Raw genomic sequence first — 23,370 nt, 5'->3', positions numbered from 1 at the left:
TACTGGAAGAGAAAGAACATCCCAACCCTTGGTTGCCTCTATCAAGTGCCTTTGTCCATGACTTATCCATTCTTCTTGGTCCACATATACTCTTCCACAAAACCAACACTTAAACATACACTGAAGTGTTTCAGCTGGTGAAGCTTCCACCACCTGGTAATTGTTTTTATGGGTCTTTTTTAGTTTCATTTTTAGCATACTCTGCTTTTTTGCTTGGCTTCCTGTCTCAGCATTCTGAAGAGTAAGACGCTTTCGATAACGTTTGACACCAAGACAACTACTTGTCCTTTCCGACAGAACTACTTTCAGGACGTGACCTTTATACTTGTTGATAGTCTTCATGACATTAATTATCTCTGGTGTGTCAACATCAGGATGGTTTAGTACGACAACTGGCTGGTTGCGACGAGGGCATTTGATCAACTGATTCATTCTCAGAGGGACAAGCCGGAGACGTCTTGCCGTCAATAGATATGACATGTCAGAATTTGAACTGGTTTCTGACTGAGTTCTTGTTTTCCTCTTAGGAAGTTCCCTGAAGCTTGCTTGTTTTACCTTATTTTTGGGTCCCAGTTGACTTCTTGAATAGGGTTTGCTTTGCTTACTCACATCACTGCTTTTCTGATATGGTACACCATTTTGTTTGCTATTTTTAATACTTGCTTCTCGCCTTGGTCTTTGCCTGAGCGATAGATTTCGAGACTGAGAAGCATTTGGTTCAATCTGATTAGGCAAATGTGGCACATTACTGCTAAATTTCTCAGAAACACTAACAGGAACCGGGCGAGGCAAAAGCATTTCATTGCAATACATAGAAGGAGCTGATACTTCACTCCTCTTCTCTATTCCTTTAGAGTTTTGACTGCTAGTAGCATTAAGCACTCTCAACACTGTCCCTTTGGGGATAAACACTGGAGTAGCAACATTGGAATTTTTAGTTACCCTGCTTTTAGATGTTCTTGCAAAGGTAAGCATCTGCTCGTTACTGTGTTCTTCACTACTAAACACACTATTTCCACCATGCATTTGAGGTAAAGACATAGCTTGTTCCAATTCAGTGGCAGGAACAACTCTCTCACAGCTTGCTGAATTTTCCTGAGGGAAATGCACCTTTTTACTAGAAGCTTGACATCTCAAAGGCATAGATTTCATGTTAGATTCAGCAGCAGACATGAGCTGAGCAATCTTTCTACACAGCAATGTTGCTGACTTCTTATTGCATGTTGTATCATCCCATCTGACGCCCTCTGGAACATTTTCGGCCCCAGAACTAAGAGAAAATACAGATGAAATAACGGGTCCCTCAAAAGGATTGCTCTTATTCTCCATTTTCTGTAGTTCTAATGATTCCAGGAGAAGATTGTTTTTTGGACTTACGGTTTCAGCTTTCTTTACTTTGCTAAAGCCAAAAGTCATGTCCTCCCAAGGTGGAGTTTTAGTGAAATTAAAGTTCTTTTCCGCTTCAGAACATGTAACAGATTTTTTATCAAAACCCTTACCAGTTAGATGTGCTTCTGCAGAGCTAACTACCACATTCTTACATTCTTTGTCATCCCTCTTTAGAGGCAATGTATCTTTTTGTTTAAGGACTGCAGCAGAATAGAATGTTTTGCCCTCCTGAGTAGTCTTTACTGAAATGTTCTTGGAACTTTTATCTTCAGAAACAGTGGCATATTTTGGACGGGATATATCCACACCTTCTTCATAACAATACAAATCATAATGTAAGTTATTTTTTCCATCTACTTCCCACTTCGAGGATTTAAGATCACTTTTTTTTTCAGTACTATTAGTCACCAGAGACTGAGAACAGAGCTCTGCAACACTTGAATGCACATCAATACCTTTTACCAAATGAAGGCGTAATTTTGATGCATCTTCTCTCTGTATAGATACAGAGTTGTAGTCTAAGCATTGAGAATCTGAAGAACAAAGACATTCAGAATTTTTGTCATGTGTACTCTCCAAATTAAGCTGGTTACTAACACTGGATAACTTGTCTACATTCACTTCCATGGTTAGTAACTCATTTTGAATCATAGAAGATGTTTTTTTTCCTTCTACAGATCGTTCTCTACCTTGATACTCAAGTTCCTGTTCAGCACAGTTCACAGGTTTGTAAGCTGCTTCTTTCATAGGAATTAGCTTAAGAACCAGCTGTTGAGCTCCGTTCACTATTTTAATCTCTACTATCTGAGCTAAACAATTAGAAGGAACTACAAGTTCAGATGGTGCAATTACTGTTAAAGGCATTCCAGGTTGTAAAGGCTCAGATTTTGGAGAATAAACCTCAACTTCCACACTTTGATTCTCACACATGCTTATTTCAGATGGCTCCAATATTGTTTTGTCCTGTACTGACGTTGCATTTATGCTACATTCTGTATCACGAGACGAACACACGATTTTAGTCACTCTTTCTGGAATCTCACAAATCATATTTGAAGATGAATTTGAAAGTTCATTTTGAAAAGGAATTTCATCATATTTCTGCTTTTCAAATAAAGTGCTTTTACTTGGCAAGCAAGCCTTCTTTCGCTTGTGGTTTATGATAGTATTTGAAGGCCGTTTTGTGGGTGCTTCATGTACTCTTCTTGTATGTTTTACTATATAGTCATGTCTAACGGCACCATATTCACAGTATTCACACTGATAAGGAAAAGTTCCAGTGTGTTTCACCAAATGTCTCTGGAATTCACCTTTAGTGTAAGATACATAATTACATTGGGAACAAATAAATTTAATTTCTTCATGTTGACCTATATGCTTTTTATACTGCAAAGGATCCCGTGTTGAAAATCTACACTTATCGCAGTAGTATTTACCTGGCAGAAAGTTTTTAACTTTAAATGTTTTCTGTTTTCTACTTGAGGATATTTTTTCATGCTTTTCAAAGTCTACAGCATTGGCACCTTCAGGAACAAAATGGAAAGCAGGCGGTGGAATATGACTGCATGTCTTACAGATGAAATTCTTGTCTTCAGTCCACCCGAGTTTCTTCTGCTTTTCTATATCTTGCATTGAAATTTTCTGAACATTTCTGCATTTTATACAGTTTATCAGTGACAACTTATTATTCTCAGCCTCAGTCCCTTGGTACAGGCAGTTCTGGTCACCATCCCCTTTTGACGGATTTGTTTTATCTTCAGAAGATTGCTTTGGGGATGTAGTTAAGGAATTATTTTTATCATTGACTTGGACAGGGTACAATCTTGGTAAAATTTCCCTCATTTTCTTCAATTGCATTTCAGAAGATGCAACTCTGCAGCAGTCTTGTCAAACACAGCAGTAACAGACAATATTTTCTTGATATTACTCTTGTGTATGCTGCTTATTAATTACTCATTCAGGCCACCAATTTGCAAAATATGCTCTTTGGAAGAAATGGTGCTCAAGGAACTGCATCCATATTATATTCCATGTCCTTAATTTTATTCAATCAACTTGCAGCACTAGGGAATAAAAAGTAGAAGATTAAGTCAGTTATGATTTACTAATCATTTAACTAACGTGAACTACAGCTTAATTACAACATGCAAACTTGTTAACATTGATTGTATTGTGCACATACAATCATTAACTCTAATTGAAACATATCCAAATAAATAACCCTTTAATGTTTGCTTATATTCTATTTGTAAATTCATGAAATGATCTAATATATAACAAAACCTAGGGAGTTTCTTCCATGTCATGAAAAAAAAAATCCATTTAAAAGCACGTATTTAAGCCTAAAAAAAGGATTCTCAGTGACAGTACTCTGCACCAGAATTTGATTTCAGTTTATATACAGTCCTTGACTGAGGAAAAGATATTATAAAACACTATAGGTGCCACTCATTTATGAATAGCAATAAGAAAAAGGAAACCAACTCCAAGGATTACTAGAAACACACAACCTAATTAACACAAAAGTTCCTGAAGTATAGATATAAATTCTTTTCTAAGCCATGCCAATGTTTCCAGATCCAAGCAGTCCTGAACACTAACTCAAAACATATAATTTCTACTTCACATATTCTCAAAATAATTAGGTCAAAACAATCTGTGGCTGCAATAAGTAATTACTATCACTTCTATTAATATCACAGTACAATCACTTCTACATACATGTGCTTGTGGGCAAGCACATAAATAATTCACTCCACCCCGATAATACAAAATGTATTATTCAATCAAAATAAGCAATGCAATGGTAGGCAGAGGAAGAACAGTATTATTAGTGTAAAAATACCACAATCACTTGTGCAACACTTTTGGCGCCACAGGTTCTAGTACTTACTGTCACTTTTCTATATTTAACACAAACAAGATCTCAGCTTTAAAAGCTTTTGCCAAAACCACGAGACCACTGAAATTTGGAAAATAAACAACTGAAGCATCCTTTTGAGACATAAATAAAATAAGATAAAGTCCAAAGCTAACAGTAACAAGTAAAAATCTATTCAACACCTTCTTACTCAAAGTCTTACTTACAGACATAGTGTTGCACAGATCTGCATTCAAGTATAGACCCTGAGGTTATTTCTAGACTCCTCTGCATTTTAATATAATCACACAGAAGATGGCTATTTCTGCTCCTGAAATCTACTTTCTCTCCATGTCTACCTACAGAGAATAGGGCTTGATTTGGGCTCTAAAACCCTCTCGCAGAGCTGAGATCTCATAGTAGCATCTTACTACTATAATACTACCTGAATGAGAACTTGATACTCCAGCACACCTTTAGAATGCCTGGATATGAGTAAGGATCCAGAAGGTTCTTCTTGCATCTCCCTGCATTCCATCTCCTAACACTCCTAATTGCTGTAAGAATGTTAACCTAGAGATGGGGCTATACAAAGAGCATAAAAATTGACATAACCTCAAACAACAGCAAAAAGTTATAAAACTGGTTAGATAATTGTCTTTTCAGTCTCTAACAGATGGATGGCGGCACACCTCAAACTCATCAGTATGTAGCACTTAGGGCTATAGCAGTCTCATATTATAGTGCCGACAGCTGTAGCTACATCCCTGCTTGAAAAACAAATCCACAGCAGCTTCCCAGGAAGGAGGAAAGCATACATTACTATATCAGGATCTGAAGATTTGTGTTTCATGTGTTTGGTTGCTTTAATCTAACACTGGTAACATTAGCACCTGGATAACAGGATAAAAGTCAAATAAATGCTTCTGATGATCTCAGAAGGACTGCTCTCCCATGCTAATATAACTTTAGACTTGGGATGAATCTTGTTGACACAGAAGACATATGGTAGGCCTATATTCAGGAGATCCACTGCTTTATTTCAGGAGAAAGATTATACAAGAGCTTGGAGAGCTCAAGAGCTGTATCCAGACCAAAGATGCTTTGATGATTTGTACAGTTTTAAGAAATAACTAAAAATCTGCATTTTGAAAGAGACAGGTGAAATTAGATTAATATTGTCTTTGCCTTTTTTGCTGTTAGCAATTACCTGCTCATACTGAAACTGCAATCTGCATGAACCAGCCAGCAGATAAGCATTGCGTACTTTATACCATCAACAACCTTGATCACAAAAAACAGTATTAGACTAAATACATATAAAGTTTTCTTATTTTTTTAACACTGTAAACTTCACCTTCCGAAATAGCATGAAAAAGAATCCACCGCCTTTAAAGACCAAGAAAACACTGTCAAACTTCTTACAAATGCTTCAATTTACCAGACAGACCTCTATTGCTCAGCCCAGGAAGGTGGCACTAGAAGAATTTAACAGAGGTAACTCAGAGAACAGGCTAGTAGTCTTTCTAAACTTTTCTAACTCAAGTAGTTTTCTATTTGAAAGAGAAAACAAATGGGTGTATAACCCCAAATCCAAGCTTTTATGCAGACCTGTGACAAATACTGTGTTCAAACCAGTGTTATTAGAAGCCAAATTTCAAATGTTGCTGGAGTTACTGTGACTGCATTTGATATATGTGGTCTGTTAAACCTGACCAGCATCTAAACACCCACACAGCCTCTCACTCAGTTCCTATCCCACCCTGATTAGAAAGGGGAGTGAACTGCAGGGCAAGAGACAAAGACAGTTTCATAGGTGAAGGTAAGAAGCAAAGTGTAGGGGAAGCATAAACGAACCCACTCACCATCTCCCACAAGCAGACCAATGCACAGCCAGTCTACACGCAGCAACCACCTTGGAAGCCAACACTCCTCTCCCCTTTTTCCTCTGCTTCCAATTATTATTGTATATTAGGATGTTTTATGGTATTTAATACCCACCTGGCTAATTCTAACCAGTTGTCCCAGCAGTGTCCCCTCCCAGTCTCTTGCTCACCCCTTGTCTACTCACTACGAGGCTAGGGAGGAAAAAAGCCTCGACATTGTGCAAACACTGCTCAACATCAGCCAAAACACTGGTATGTTATCATTTCTGTTTTAGCCACAAATTCAAAACACAGCCCAAAACAGGCTGCTCTTAAAAAAAATAACTCCATCCCAGCCTAACCCAGTACAAGGTGAAAATGAACTCAATAACCAGTAGCTGCTGAAATGACACCCTTGTTGTCTACCTAGCTTTTTTTTTTCCTCCCCCATTTTTTTTTTTTTTTAATTAACTGTTCAGTGATCAGGAAAGGTTTGATGCAAACCATTCCTATTTATCACTATTTTGGCTAAAATAAAGTACATTGCAATGTGTTGGTTTTTGTTTTTTCATTAAATACAGGAATTAAGTTACTTGCTTTTTCTGATTATTTCAAAAAATTAGATCATTGATCTATTGATACAGAAAGGTGGTGCAATAATCCAGCTCCATTCACTCCATACCACCATGAATAGGGAGAGAAGGGAGGCTGAGAATTACCCTGAAAAATTGTGTTAATTAACTGTTATCAGAGACATGCTTCAGAAGATTTAATTAAATTATACATACTGTATTTTTTCAAGTTACATTTAGATGCAGAGCACACAGACCAAACCAAAGACACAACTGAAACAAGACCTGAAAGTCTACAGGGAGTCTGAATAGAAATGCAGGAATGGGACAGATAAAGAATCACGTAAAAGAACCTAGGTGTGTCAAAAATCAGTTCTAGTCATTGTCTTTACAAGAACGTATTTGTAAAAAAAAAAAAAAAAAAAAAAAAATTATGAAAATACTTTGAAATTCTAGATACCCTAGATTTTGGAAAAACTTGGAAGAAGAAACAGAGGCACATGAAAAAATGATAACAGGAAGTTAAACCAAACTTTATTCACTCCTACCAAACACTTGCTATTCAATGACATTTAAAAAAAGGACAATTAATGAAAGGAAATATTCCCACCTTGCACGTAACACTAAGTAGTGTATCTTGAACCTTGCTGCTCAAGATAGCGATCAACAGATCCACTGAAGTCAAAATGTATTCCTAACAGTAGATATCACATTTTTATAAAGGTTAGAAAACAAACACCAAGTAAAAATAAACAGACACCCTCTGCAGTCTCACTATGCCAAATCCATCCAGCACAAAGTTTTTGCACTGCAGTAAATTACAAACCACTGATGCAGCCACTGTCAGAGACAGGAATTCCTAGCATCTTCCCATTATTCTATGTTTATTAAAATTTCCATTACCTTCAAATACATAAAAACTTTGTTCATCATTCCGAAGAAAAATATTTATTTTCCACTCTTTTACTTCCCTTCTTTACCTCAAAGTATACAATGCTATCAACAAGACGGATGTGACGAGCAGCATGTTTTTATCATACATGATCAAATAAGACCTTACTTCAGCAAAGTATACACCTCTCACATACTAAGTTCACAAACTGCACTCAACAATCAAGCTCTCCTTTGGATGAGAAAAACTCATCCAAATCATTTTCTAAGAGAAATAAATTTTAAAAGAATTAGAAGACATTGTGCATCACTGTATCAGGAGTATAGCATGCAAAATGCAAGTCTCTAGGGGAAAACTTAAATCTCCATGTAAACTTATCTTGTCTGCATTTCACAACTCCATACTATGCCATGTAGTATTGGTTGGCTGTATCTGATAAGCTGAGTGAACTGTCTTATTGACCCAGCAGCAGGGGTTGACTAGCCAAGAACCCACAACTGTCAGCCACCAGCTTTAGGCCTAACAACTGGGAGAGATCCAAAGTGCTTGACTCAAGTATTGCATAATATTGCAACTAATTAAAAGCACTGATTTTGTATTGAAGGCGAATTATTCAAATACACCAAAGAGATTTTATCTGTAATTATTTCTTCTTAAAATTGCATTTTGCTTCAAAATGACAGCTAATCACACAGACATAGGGCTTTTTGTATCTGAAATTCACATCAAGCTTTTCAACCAAAATCAATGAGGAATGTCAGTGCAGATAATTAAGAAAGAACAAAGACCACAAACCAAGTTTTTAAATCTTACTTTTATTATAAAATACACAGTTATTTCACTCTACAAAAACAAAAAATGTAACTACATTCAGAATGTTTACTACTTATGGTATAAAGTTATGCAAAATATTGATTAAAAGTGGATAGTTTTCTAATGAATAGATGAAAAATTGTAAAAATGTATCGAGATTTATATACATCATAAGAAGGCAGATATATATATATTAAATACAATATATAAATACACAGTATTCTACTGAAATGGTGGTCTAAGGCTCTGGGCCTGAAGCCTAGCTTTATTTGTACCTGACACATAAAAGATTCTGATATGTAATTCAACTGCTTGGTGGTCTTATTGCAATAAACTAAGCAAGGCACCCTAATATAACTACTGTATCAAAAGCAATACTTTAGACAGTATCCAAAGAGATGCTCATACAGTTGTTTATCACATGTATGATTACATGTGATTACATTTCATACATTACATGTATTATTATCTTACGAATTTATGCTGCATATTTATCCATTTCATAAAAATTACAACCATTTCAAAAATCTCTGTATATCCAAAGCATACTGACTAGCATGTAGTATTACCTTGTTCTAAGCTTTAAGGCCTGTAAGCAACAAAGCAAGGAAGCATGACACTACAGAAAATGGGAGAGGAAAAAGAGCTCTATTGCATATTCCTCCATACCCAGTTCACAAAGCACTCATGTAGATGCTAAAATTCATCTCTACAGATTTCATTTCTGATCAAATAAACCACTTACATAAGGATCTGCAAGAAAAGGGCCTACTACTACAACCTTTTATTGTAGTAGTAATGCAGAAGAGAATACTAGCAAAATCCTGTAGAATACCATTAGTCTTCTTTGTAACAAAAGACTTCTTTTTATTACATGTGTGCTTCAGGACACGTGGCTACATCCATGATAATACTGGATTCTTTTTTAAAATAATTCTAAGTCATTTTATACATCGCATTTTCCTTTAGTGTCCAACATAGGACATTTTTATGATAGTTTCTGTAGCAACAAAATTTAATTTCGGATTTAATTAAGAGATTCTTATGCCTGAACACTGTAAAGAACAAAATTTACATACAAAAGGCAAGATGTTCAATTTGCTCAATAACGTGGTTACTAACCCGAAAGCTTCTCTTCTTCAAGAAAAACGTCCCAGACGCCAAACCTGGACAACAGCTTTAGAGTCCAGGCGAATCCACGGCACCCTCATGGCGTCCACGAGCCAGCAGCACCCGCCAGCTTACCACCAAAAAGAAAACAAACAAAAAAGACCAAAAAAAAAAAAATCCCAATTTTCTCAGGCATCCAGCCCACCCACGCAGACACGGTGCTGCCCCTCCGCGGAGATCAGGCCTGTCTCGCTGAGGGAGCGTCTCTGCTTCGCTGAGGGGTGACCGGGCGGCCGGCGGATCCCCCGCCAGGCCGCGCAGCCCTCCGCCCGCTGCCGCCGCCGCCGGCGGGGAGGCGGCTCCGCCCGCAGCGCCGCGCAACGCCGCCGGCGGCCCGCAGGGGGCAGCACTGCGCCGGGCTGCAGCCCGCGCTCGCCGCGGGGACCCCCTCTAGACCTCTCCCTGAGGGAAAGGCGGGCGGGCAGGGCATGCGGCAGCCGCGACGCGGGACCGCCTAGGGGAGCCCGGCGGTGAGGGAGCCCCCCCCAGCCGGGAGGAGGGAGATAAAAGCCTCATCTTCCTCAGCCGCTTCACGGGTTCCCCTCGGCTCCAGGCGCGGCGCCCGCTCCACCTCTGCCCACAGAAGGCGCCCGCTCCTCGGCGCCCCCCGAAGCACTTACCCCAGCGACAGCGAGCCCGCAGCCCGCGCCCCCCGCCGCTGCTGCTGCTGCTGCTTCTGGTGCTGCTTCGGCCCGGCCCTCCGCTCCCCACGGCGACGGGCAGCGGAACTGACCTCAGCGGCGGCCGGGCACCGCGCCGCCCCATTGGTCAGCACCGCGCCGCCGTTCCCGCCGGCGGCGCCGTGTAGAACTCTACTGAGGCGCCCCGCGCGCGCCGGCGGTGGCGCAGGCGCGCTGCGAGCCCCAGCCCGGTCCGTGAGGCCCGGCCGGGCATGGCCCCGCGGGGAGTTCCTGAGGAGAAGCGCCCGGCGCGGCGGTGCCACCTCGAGGAGGTGCGGGGAGTGCAGCCCGGCCCCGCACGCCGAGCTGTCAACCAACCGTGCGCGGCACGAGAGGAGTGGTGGTAGAGGAGAAGGAGGAGGAGGCCGGGTTGGTGTAAAAGGCGTTCAGCGTTTACCAGAAGGATGGCTGGAGAAGGGGTCGTCGTAGGGTCGCTGTGTGCTCAGTGCCTGTCGTTTTCTGTTGCTTCCTATCAAATCTAAATTTCCGTTTAAATAAATTATTCGTAATCTAATTTGAAGGGAGAAAAGTTTAAACTTTTAGCATCTTACCTCCTAAAAATCCTTTTAAGGTGACCACAGCATTTAACTATTATGCTTAAAGAGGAAACCACATTTAACATAAAATCCAGAGTCTTTGCAAATAGTGTCTTTATAATGGAGCTTTTCCTGTATGTGACTTAACAGTTGTGTGCCATTTTGCTGTTTGTTCTGTTACTTGGGATCTGTGCAATAAAAGGAACCGCTAGTAAGTTGTATCTTCTGACTAGTTTTTACTACTACCATTGGAAAGAGCGGGCTTGATGTAGGCTTGCCATTGTCTAGGTACGCCTGACTGATACAGGTGGTATTTTGTGTTCTTACTCCACCATAGGCATTCACTGTACTCAGTGTTGCAGACAGGTCATGGGAGTAGATCAGCCTTTGCCTTGACAAATTTATGCGTTTGAGATAGCTAACATTGTCGTCTAATTGGTTAGAGTTATGAATTATCTGTGTGGGTGCCATGAAAGCCATCACGGGTAATTTCAAATTAACTGGTTTGTGTCAACTGTTCTGCAAAGATAAATATATGTGGGTTACACTTAGCTTACAGTTTTCTTGAAAATCAGAAGCAATAGAAATATTCCTGGAATAAAAGATGATATTCTGTAACACAAGTAGTAAGTCAAGAAATAAAGAGTTTGCTGGTCGAACTGTTCTGTGGTGTTCTGGTTTGTTCTTTTTTTTTTCCACATCATTTAGCTGTATCTTAAACAGTCCTGGCTGTGATAAATGCACTTCATATCCGTGAAATTGAACAAGTTATCTGATACACAACAGTGATTAAACACTTTCACAATTCTTTCTTAGCCTGTCTCTAGGTTAGAAAAGCAATTGCCTGGAGCAAAAGCAAATAGATCATTCAGTATTTAAATAAGGCCAGATTAAACGATGTGACCCAGAAAAGCCTTATTTTTTTTTTATTTTTTTTTTTTATGGAAAGATTAAGAGCCAATTTGCAGCTTCCTTGCTGTTTTCCAGCTACACTAAATTCAGTTTCTTCCCTGCATTTTGTATCCTTGTGTTTACAGCTACTCCACCATTTCCTTTCACTGTCATGAAAATGCTTTCTTCGCTGAAATGAGTCAGATTCGTTCAGATCCTAGATCCCTTTCTCATTTAGTGTCCAGCCCTCAACCTATTTGGACTACCAGAGAGAGGATAATTCTGTAGACTTAACACCTCATCACTCCCCTTTCCTTTGCCATTGACCAATGAATTCACACCCTTCTGAGGTCTTTTATTTGTCCTTTAATTCCCTGACCCTAGAGGTACCACCAGTGTTAGTCGGGCACTTGTGGGCATCCACAATGAGGACCCTAAAGTGAGGGTCATTACTTGGTAATGGTAAGGGTTGTTGCTTAGGTAGACGCTGGTGGTAATGATACCAATTAGCAAACAGAATCATCAGCTAAGCAAGTAGCCTGCTTTACTTTAGAGAGAGTCCTAGTAATTGCGGCAAAGTGATGATGCTCTTCCTGCATTTGGGACAAAATCTATTGTTCCTTTGTACCATTGTTATCCCCTGTGAGACCTGCCCACCAGGAATTCAGCACAACTCCTCATCTGCTGCTGATTGTCCTTCTGTCAGCCTGCATTTCTTTCCACTCAGTAACAAGATTATCTGACATGAGATACTGATGATGGCTTGAAGAGCCAGGAGGGCCACAGACAATTTCTGATGTTGAGCTACAGCTTTGCAACTCAGCTGCAAAACTATGAAACAGATTTGCTTGGAGATGAACCAGGAGAAAAAGAATAAAGAGGGTAAAAGGACTACAAGGTTAATGAGGGGCTCTAGGAGTTTTTCTTGGAAGAGTTTTCTGTGCATATTACTAAATACACAAGCTTCAAAAAGTAGGAAAGAGATGTACTGGAAAACCTGAGAAAAACAGTAGTGCTAAAAGAAGTTGCCAATAGAAAGGGATACTTTTTTTGGAGACATACAAAATTTCACCTTGAACTGTAGAAGTACCCTCATATAACATCCTCCTATCCCTTCAAGACTAACACAATTACAGTCAGGTGGATATGGCTTCACTATATGCTGTGATAATGCAACAGCACAGTCTATTGTGATCTGGGAATGGGGTGGAAAGTGTTTCATTTGATTATGTATTCTGTGAGTACACATTGTAGATTTGAATTATATAAAAAGTGAAACATATACTTGAAAGAGAGGAATATTTTGTCTTTCAGGGTGGAAGTATACTACTTTGTAAGAGTTCAGAGCACTTAGAAAAGAAAACCCCAATCTTTGTTTTCTGAAATGTGCAAGTACAAAATGCATACAAATGACAAAAATAAGAATTTGAAATAGAAGCAAGAGAAGTTTAAATTCTGAAACTTCCCCACTCTTCTTAGGGGGGTGAACTTGCAGGATTGGATTTGGAGACTGAAAATAACAGCTTTACATTTCTGCAGCTGATCTCAATGTTTTATGATACATTCCTGATTCAAGCGGCTACACGAAGTGCATGTCATATATGATACATTTCAGACATTTATTGAGATGCAGGTTGCTGCTGATTATCGGAGTGCTCACTTCTGCTATTCTGTTTGATTGAAGGGCATTAGGACTATTAAGAAGCAGCAAGAGTGTAATTTTACATTATGATGTTAATTTCTGCATCTGTATTTTTTAAAATGTTACAGCCCTGTAGGGTGCTGAGATTTTGCTGTACCACCCGTAAAACTACCGGTTTTCTATTGCTCTCTAGTGGTCAACGTGTAACCCTGCTCCTATACCTTATAAAGATTAATTTCATGTTGTTTTTTTTTGTTACCAGCGTGCACTATGCTAACATTATAAACCCCTCTGCAGACATTTACCTTCAGTTTAAGGAAACTTACACTCTGATCTTTTTTTTTTTTTTTTTTTTTTTTTTTTGCGGGGGGGGGGGGGGTGGGAGGAAGAAGCATGAACGATTACCTACAAAGAAGAGTCTGGAGCTGAGCCAGAGCCCCTTCTAGCACAGTGCTCCCTGCTCACGATAGAGCTGAGAAAAACCCTGGGGTAGGGACCTGGGGACAGCAGCTCTCAGCCAGCATGTCTCCAGCAGAGGCCACTGGCAGACCCCAGGAAGAGAGTCAACAGCCAGTGGTCAGCATCCCACTGCACCCCAAGGCTTCATGAAGACAGGGGAGGGAATGCAAAGTGAGCAGAAGCAAAACTTAAAAGTATATCAAATAGATTAAAACATGCGTTGTTACAAGTGACCAGTTCTATATCACTGCTTATTTTTGTGGCTTGTAGCTATTTCTTATAAATATTTAAGACCACCTAAGTACATAATAACTCTAGAATAGAAATAGTTCAGTTGACAGGGACCAACAGAGATCATCTAGTTCAACTGCCTAACCACTTCAGGGCTAAAAGTTAAAGCATATTATCAAGGGCATTATCCAAACACCTCTTGAACATTGACAGTCATGTGAGATCACCCATGTCTCTAGGAAGCCTGTTCCAGTGTTTGACTGCCCTTGCAATACAGAAATTTTTCCTACTATCCAGCCAGGACCTCACCAGCACAGCTTTGTGAAAGTGCCTTGCAACAGCCTTAGTCAAGCAACACAGTGTATGCATGGTAGACTCATAGCATGAACATTAAGACAGAAATGTGAAAAACAGTCTTACATTTTGCATGAAATTTTGAAAAATAGCTATCATTAACATGTCTTAACACTCATTTCAGGCTTTTCATATACAATCTGCAGGTTTACTAAATCATCAAGGATATGGTATCTTTTAAACTGGGATAAATAACCTGCTAGAAATGTGTTTCACTTCCAAATATCTGCACATGCAATAACATGATACATGTCTGTCATGTCAACTGCATGTTGATATAACCTGGTAAAAACAAACCTTGCAGTAATCCTGTTCTAGCATCTCTTTAACATCTAGTGCTTTCCTAGGAAACCAATCCCATCAGACTTAATCGTCTATTTCAAGTTCTGTTGGGGAGTGAGCATAGAAAGTAAAATATACCCGTGTGGGAGAAACAGGAAAGGCTTACCACATAGTAGTGAGCAAACAGGTGGTAAAATCAGTGTGGGTATTATCTTACCTGTGTTAGAGACAGAATTAAATATGTATATATATATTTTCCCCTTAGGAATAGAGTTTTCTATACCTTTGCTACAGCAAAAATACTTTCACCCCATTGAGCTAGGGACCTCATTCCCCTGACTCAACAAATGCACTTTAGACCTCTTCTTAAGTACCATAACTGCTCTAAGAGCTTTTTCAGGTAATTAGCTATTCTGTGAAGCTTCTGTTTTCTCATTATTGTCTTGCTGTCTATGAGAAAATTAAAGACAAGTAGAAGATCATCCCTGTTAAATCTACATGTAAAAATTATACAGACCTTAGATGGGATTCCTTTATTTAAAATTATTTTTCTTCATTACTTTTTATAAAGGATCCTAGTTTCACATTAAAGAAAATATTCAAGGGTATATATAAGACTGTTCAGCGTGTGCTTTTTTCACTAGAACAAATGAAAACTGACAAAAGAGTTTGGGGTCTTTCCCACCCTCCCCCCTTAATAGCTGTGATCATCTATGTCCAATTGTGATCATCCATACTGCTTCTGTTTTACTTCTGTATTGATGTGTGTTTAATTTCTAAAGTGGAAAAGGTGATGAATTAATAGAAGGAAATATTTTATGGTATTCCCAAGGCTCTAGAATGAGTAAATACTTGGTTCAGTATTTACTGAACCACGCCTGAGAACTTCCACCTGCTCAACACCCTAAACCCCTAGAGCTGCTCTGTCTGCACAGAGCTCTGAGCATGGCAGGAGACTGGGCTGTGCTTCGTTATGTACAATCCTTTGAATACAGCCCTGAGATGTAATGTGATATCAGAACTGACTTATCCTGGTTATCCTCTCAAAAACACATTTACGGGGCATCTTTTAATTTCTTATCTCAGAAAGGGCTGAGGAGATTAAAATTTTATGCAGCTTCTGGCTTAACAGTGTTATGAACCTGTAGATTTCTGGAAAGCCTCTCAGATTTCTGACAGCTGAGGTGCACCCCTGTGACATAAGACCAAAAAAGAGTGTAATTTTTTTGGACAGTTTTCCAGCAAGTCTACTATTGTAGAATTTATTTCACATATATTGTTTGATTCAAAAGAGCTTGAATTTTAAAAAACACTACACAATCACAGATTTTCCATACTCGAGGTCCATTGGGGTTTAAAAGTTTTCTGCTGCTATGGCAACTTTAGCAATAAATGCTTCTTAAATACCCCCTCAATGAGTCACAAGTATCTATTAAACTTTCTTTGTGGTGAGTTACTATTTCCATTCAAAGAATCTCATTGATTTTTTATAGTAATCATTCACTCTCTACAATCTAATATGAAGGAGGAAAAAATAACATTTCAGATTTATACAGTCAGAAAATAAATTCTATGAAATTTCTGGATCTTCAGACATAGTCCCAAACATAATGTGAGGAAACATTGAATCATGTTACCAAACAGCTCCAAGACAGAGCCTTAAAAACTCTTAGACAATGACAAATATGAAAAACAATTTGTAAAGCACCAAATGCAACACACTAAATGCTATAAAAATGGGGTTATCATCTCAACTGTTTATCAAAAGTTAGATCTGAGAAATCCTATCACACTTGCTCCCTACACACTGCAATTATTGATATTTTTATTTTAAATGCACCCAGCAGAGAAAAGTAATAAATAATAAATTACTTTATACAAGGCTAAAAAATAAACTTTTTTTTTTTAGTACAACCACTTTTCAGCCCCTTATATTTACACTCACTCTCCTTCCACACCTCCCCCTGCCTCTTTGGAGCTTTAAACCCCCTACATGACAAAGACAAGCTCATAAGGCCATATATAACTAGTCCTGTGCAAAAGTTGAGGTCAATAATTTGGGAGAATCCTGGGCTTCAAAATTTAGCTGCCTAAGTCTAGTTTGATGGCATCAGTCTGGACAGTTCAGATAGCAACTCAAAGTGGGTAGAAAACTGTATTAGCAGAATATTAGATAACCAGAGACTTCTGCAGCTTGAGGACCAATATAACTCCTTGTTTTTGCATCCTTTACCATTTGTAGTGGAAGAAAATAGATCTGAGCAGGTTTTGATGGGGAGAGACCTGGATATAAATGTATTCTATAGTAAAATTACTTTTTTTTACATGTGTTTAATCTTGTAGTCATCACTGGAAAAAAAAAAAAAGTGCAATGTTGTAGAAAGGATTTTTGTTTTAAATAAAAGTCAGTTAATTGACTTTGAACAGATAATGGATGCAGCTAGTCTTTTGCATACACCTAATGAGTTTATTTAGCTTTTTGAAGTCAACTTGATGTCTCAACAGGCATCCTTAGTGATATTTTTAGCTGCAGTAAACAATTTCACAAAATAATGAGGTTTGCAACAGGGAAATCTTTAGTCAAATTAGAATTCCAAGATTAGACTGCATTTCCTAGCAGCTACAAATTGGTATTTTTTTGAAGAAAATAATATAGTCTTCCACCTCCATTCCAGGAAACCATTCCACATAAAGGGAACCAACAACAATCAGATTTCAATAGACATTCTTTGTGTTGTTTTTTTTTACTGTATTTCATTTTATTCTGCACTGTTGTTGCTAACACATGGCCCTGAGTTCAAAACAATTTATTTCACTAAGTCCTTAAAGTGAACAATTCTGCAAGATCTTGAACAAGATCTTGAGTTAGACATAGAACATTAAACAGCAGTTTTAATCTAGAAGCCAAGCACTGGTCTAGTTTTGTGCTATTACTGACAGTTTCTGGGATTCTTGCGTTCCCCCAGAAAAATAAAAAAACAAAGCCATAGAGCCATATTCGTCAACCATTGATTCATATAAATTATAACCACATTTTAAGAGGAAAAAAAAAAAAAAAGTTTATTTAACGTCTGTCAGTGCTTATATATCTGCTTGGCTCCAAGAACGTATCTACCTCTTTAAGCACCAACAGAACTTTAAAGCCTTACTCAGCACAAACCACTGATTTATTTAATAACACAAAATGTTATATAGTTTGCTATTACTTTTAACTATATTTCTTCAGATTTATCTTTAAGAAGTGCAGAATACCAATATTAAATTTAAGTTTACATGCCTAATTTCTTTATAGAAGATGTCTATCAAGACACTTCTTGACAATTAGAAACATCATGAGATCCCTATACAATACTCTATTTAAATTCAGAGATTAACTGATGAAAACAAAATATGGAAGTATGACTCTTTTTATGCTCCAAAGTGGATTCATTCCTCTCTATCATCTTTATTCCAAGCTCTAAAGGCACAATTCAAAACCCTCTGAAGCTGACGGAAGTCTTTTCATTGATTTTCACAGGCCTTTGGTCAAACTCCAGATGACCTAGATAACTTTGCCAATGAACAAGCTGTAACTCCCTGTATGCGCTTGTTTACAAAAGAGATGGAGCAGGTCAAAATTCTCATTTAGTCTCACTGTACTGGATAGATCAGTTACAAAACAGCACAATAGTAAAGGAGACTTTAAAGAGACAGACCTGAAACAACCTGCTGTGCAAGTGTCATTTTATTACTTTAGTTCTCTGAGCTTTATTTTTCTTGATACAACCTGCCAGAAACTGAACATTTCAAAATTAACTTAAGAATGCTATTTCTGTTATCCTTGCTTGTTTTCAGCTATTATTGGTTTTTGTATAGTGAATGTATCAATACAATAAGCTTGAAGGGAGTTTTACCCTATTGGTAAGTCACAATGAGATCCCATCCAGCTCAGCATATCTCAGATCATCTAGGGAAATCCTTGTCTCTGACTGACTTCTCTCTGTGCTACAGCCCAATGTTTTTGCACCACACTTTTGTCCCATGTCTAGGTCTGAAGTTGACAGGAACCGAACTATTTCAGACTTTTCTTACTGCTCCATCAAAAAAAAAAAATCTTTCTAAATGGTGAACTAATTGAATTATATGCATACTAATGCAACAGAATTATTGCATTAATATGTAAAACAAAGTTTTTATGAAGACATCACCAGGGTTCCTTATGCTACTGGCTGCATCAGCTTTAATGAATCTTTTTACAAGACAAGCCTAAGCCTTCCTATGCAGAGGAAGAGACACTAAATTGCAGGATAAATACAGTGAACAGCCAGCATGTGAGCAAAACAAAGCTGAATATAAAGCAGTCATTACATGTGAGCACTGGTTCTGAAACATAAAATAATGAAGTATAAAAAGAAAAGACAGGTTATTATAGTCGTACATTTCTAAAAGAATGCATTCTCATGCATTTATAAACCTAGGTGACACTTCAGGTGAGAGCCCCATGATAAAGAATCACAGTTTCACTGTCTCAAGAGGAGTGGTCAGTTAGATCAACTGTTATTCCAGAAAGGTAATGGAAAAGTCATGATGGTATATTCCTCTGAAGGTTAATACAGAAGCCTCATGTGATTCCATGTTTTTCTCTATGAAGGTCATTTTCAACATTTGCAACTAATAGGTATGGTTGGTGTTCTATTTGTCATCGATATCATCAGCATCATCTTCAGTTCACAGTATACCTCATGAAAATAAACAAAAATTATTAAGGACTCCAGTCACTCCTAGTAGCACACATACAAAAGATCTTCTAATGCAGGTGTCATATCAGTCAACACAGAAGGAGATATTAATTATTTTGGTAATCAAATATTAAATATGTTTCTGTGTTTAGAATTCATGATATTTTATTCTAATAATTTTTATAAGAATCTATATGAATCACTTGAAATTTCTGTTACCTCTTGTATCAGCTATTATATGGATAATAAGACATGCAAGAGAGAATCTAGACATTCTGCTGATTTTAGCAACCAAGTGCTTGGATGCAAAATGAACAGATTCACTGAACAGGAGAATAAACCAAAACACCCACACATTACAATATTTTTCTCCATACTACTGCAAAAATAGGAAAACCAAAACCAAAGTCAATGAAATGAATAAATAAATAAATAAATAAATTAAATGGATAAATCTCCTGGGATTGTTTGAATCAATAATCATGGTGGCCTTAAAGCCTGAAAGCTGTTATATGGAAAAATATACTGGATTGATACTAATATACACCTCCACTGGAGTACTGCAAGTGGAGAAATTATATTCATAAAGAAATTTACTTCTATTCAAAAGTCTTTTTCTTTAGAGAACAATTGCACAAACTGAATCAGCTATAATGTTCTTCCAGTGCACTGACTGTTATCTGCTGCCACCAGGACAAGAAATACTCCCTTTTTTCCTCTCTTCTCCCTATCCAAACATCACATGATGTGGCTTCAAAATTGCTGATAACCTCTTTCTTCGAAGAAATTTTTGTAATAAATGTTTAGTATGATCAGAAAAGAGCTAATGAAGAGTTTTGGTCAGAACAGAATGTGTTTGTCCTGCCAGAAGATGTGAGAAACAGGAGAAATTAAAAAAAAAAAAAAAAACAACTTTTTCTATAGTTTCCAGCTCCATGGTACTGACACAATAGAGTCTTTTGCACAACAAAAGAAAAAGAGTGTCCCTGCTTTAAGGGACACTCTTTTAAAGTGTCTTTTAACACTGTTTTAAAGGGTTAAAGTGTAAATGTACAAGATAGGTAATGACAGAATTTGTGACAGCATATAATATTGTAGAATGTCTGAGAAGTCTTAATGGCTTTGTAGGAAGTCACTTGAATCTCAAAAAATAACATAACAAGACCAAGTATAGTTTGTCAGATGACAACGTAAGTTTTATACAAAACAAGAATCCAGAAATTCAAGGCATTTCATGTAATGCATTCTACATTAGAATTTGCTATGCTACATTAGAATGTTATGCTACGTTCTACATGTAGCATAGCATTCTACATGCATGCTACAGGAAAAAAAAAAAAAAAAAGATAGTTATTGAAGTAATTTCCAGGAATGAGAAAAAGCAAAGTGGGAACAAAGTAAATGATTATAGATCTGATTAGGACTAATTTAAAGATATATATATATGTATGTATATATATATGTTTCTTTGTAAGAACAAGTACAATGACACTTTTTTTTTTCATATACATATCATCTAAGGTAGAAAACTTAGGACTGTGTTCTATGATAAAAACTATGTTGAATTAAAATATATTTCTGAATACAAAGAGGGGATATTAACCTTTTCTATTCAAATTAGGCATGGCTTTGAAGCAGAATTTAAATTGAGTAGTAGCCTGGAAGCTTTGATTTACATCAAATAATTGGATATGAGCTTCCAACACGCAAAGCAGGCAGCTGCTGAAAATGATCTGAAGAAAAACAAGATTTTCAAAATCATCACTGAATTACCAGTAACAAAGGCCAGGAGTATTGGGAACAAAACCAAGACTGAGGAAAATATTATAGATCAGATGATTCACCCAGGAAAGCTTCGCATATAAAATAATGGTCTCTATGAATGCCGCTACTATTCAGGGAAAAGATCTATTTGTTATAAATGAGAATTTTAGGAAAATGTTAACTTAGTGTTCAGATGCTCGGGTCAGAAAAACAAATCAAATGCTAGAAATGACAAAGAAAGGAATACAGAACAGACCAGTTACTTTTTCTCTATATGGAAGCAGCATACATACACGCTGGGTATTCTGAGATGTTATGATTTTCCCATCCCAGCCAGTAGAATGGATTCACAGAAGGGCAGTGGAGGTTATCAGGGGCTGGACTAGCTCTGTGAGAAACAAGCGCCAGCATGAGAAAGAAACCACTGAGGAGGGAATACAATAGGGGCCTCTGCAGCCATTGGCAACACAGAAAATAAATAGAGGACAATTGTTTTTTATAGTCCAAGAGATAAGGGCATTACTCTCAAATAAAAGAAACATGCAGCAGATGCAGAACAAAGGAAAGGAGGTGATCTTCCCAATAAGCAGATATACTGCAAAAATTGCAGTGATAGAGTGTAGTTCACAGTAGAAGTGCACATGGATTTAGTGAGGGTTTGAACAAATTCAAGCAGAAGTGTCTGCTGGGGGCTAAGCAGAGGGCCATCACTCTCAGAGAACACTGCACGGTTGCTGGTTTTGTACAGTTCACTAGGCCTCTGCTGCTGGTTACTGCTTGGTGCTAGGTTGGAAGGACCTTCGGCCTAACATGTCTCTTGTGCACTCTCAGGCAGCTGCAGGTGTGCCCTTGTATCTTAAACATGTCAGCTTCATTCACAGTACAAATGATCTTCCACATTGTCAAAAAGAAAGGACAGAAGCAATGGAGACCTGTCAGGGATCAGTAAATTAAAATTACATAACAAGCTACTGATGGTGATTTTCCCATCAAAGGCAGCACCAGGCATTTGTTACAGAAAAGCAGGTTTATTATGACACAAGCATAAAGAATAAGTTAAAATGTGATGTAACAAGATTGTAACGTAAAACTCCAAAAGGCATCCGGGGATCTTCAGCATGCAGGAATATGTTTCCCATTGACATTTGGCTCAAATGTTCATCAAATAGCATAAACACTGTACATTTTATATAATATGAATATCTGCCATATTTTTTTCACAGTATTACTCCATTTATATATAAACATATACATATGCATATATATATATAAACACACACACACACATATATATATATAATCACAAGAACTCATCCAAAGCTTGATAAATATTAGTAGTAGTTTTAAGATGTTAAAAAATAAAAAATAAAAATTAAACTAAAAAAGAAAGGAAGCCTAGAGTCAGAAACAATAAGTTCCTTAATTAAACACAGGAATAAACACCAGTGGTATAAATACCCTTTAAGAAAGTAAGGTATGGGTGAAGTGAGAAGAGCTCAATAAGAAGGTCTGTCCAAAAAAAATCTTTTCACATGCAGGAGCAAAAGATTGAACAATGAAGACAAACCTCTTTCCTTTACAGGTTCCTATAAATACTGCAGTGATACAGAATCTTTAGTAGATAAGAAAAAAGCACTCCTTTGATTTTACTGGGATTCAAGTGTATTCTTCAAATGTTATTGTTCCTCTCCTTATTTTCAATAACTCAATTCAATTCCTTTGTTGAGTGAGTTTATGGAAGGATTTATTTTTAGTATTTTTTGTCACTGCATCACAACATTCCCACACTGATTACTCCTCAAGACAATTGTGCTTCCATAACAAGGCTGTGGAGGCAATGGGTGGGGGATGATGGATAGCAGGCAATATATTCAAAGGCTGCTGTAACCTAGTGAGACTGAACATCTTGGGCTCCTTCTAGTGTCGAAAGTTGGAGGTGGGGTTCTCCAGAAAGCAGTTCAGAAGGAAGTGAAATTCTAACTTTCCCACCTTTAATTTCTCTCTGGAGAGCTTATCTCTCTACACTGATTGTGAAGGGAGCTTGGGAGATCAGGCTTATTATGTTAATATTGAGCTTTGGGATGCTACTCCCCTTTGAAGATCTGGCACAGAGTGCCACAAGCCTATTGGATTTCACAGTAGCATAGCAAAGGCCCCCCGAGACCACAAGTGCAAGATTTAAGGCTTTAAGAATACACACAGGCTTTAAGAATAGAGGCTCAAGCCCCAGGGGCATAAACACAAATCACAGA

At 37.9% G+C, this 23,370-nt stretch overlaps 1 protein-coding gene across 1 annotated transcript; it reads right to left on the bottom strand.

The window, feature by feature from the left end:
- On the bottom strand, window positions 1-10,319 carry ZNF518B (zinc finger protein 518B; the record flags this gene model as incomplete). Its single annotated transcript, XM_084516836.1, has 2 exons — window positions 10,182-10,319; window positions 1-3,452 (listed from the first exon to the last, which is right to left on the bottom strand). A coding segment is annotated over exon 2 (3,246 nt), but the record flags the coding sequence as incomplete, so codon positions are not given.
- Between the last annotated feature and the right edge of the window lie 13,051 nt (window positions 10,320-23,370).

Source organism: Aythya ferina (assembly GCF_964211825.1).
Source record: "Aythya ferina genome assembly, chromosome: 4".
Lineage (NCBI taxonomy): Eukaryota > Metazoa > Chordata > Aves > Anseriformes > Anatidae > Aythya > Aythya ferina.
Note: the sequence above shows the minus strand (reverse complement) of the source record. Positions and strands in the feature narration are given on the sequence as shown.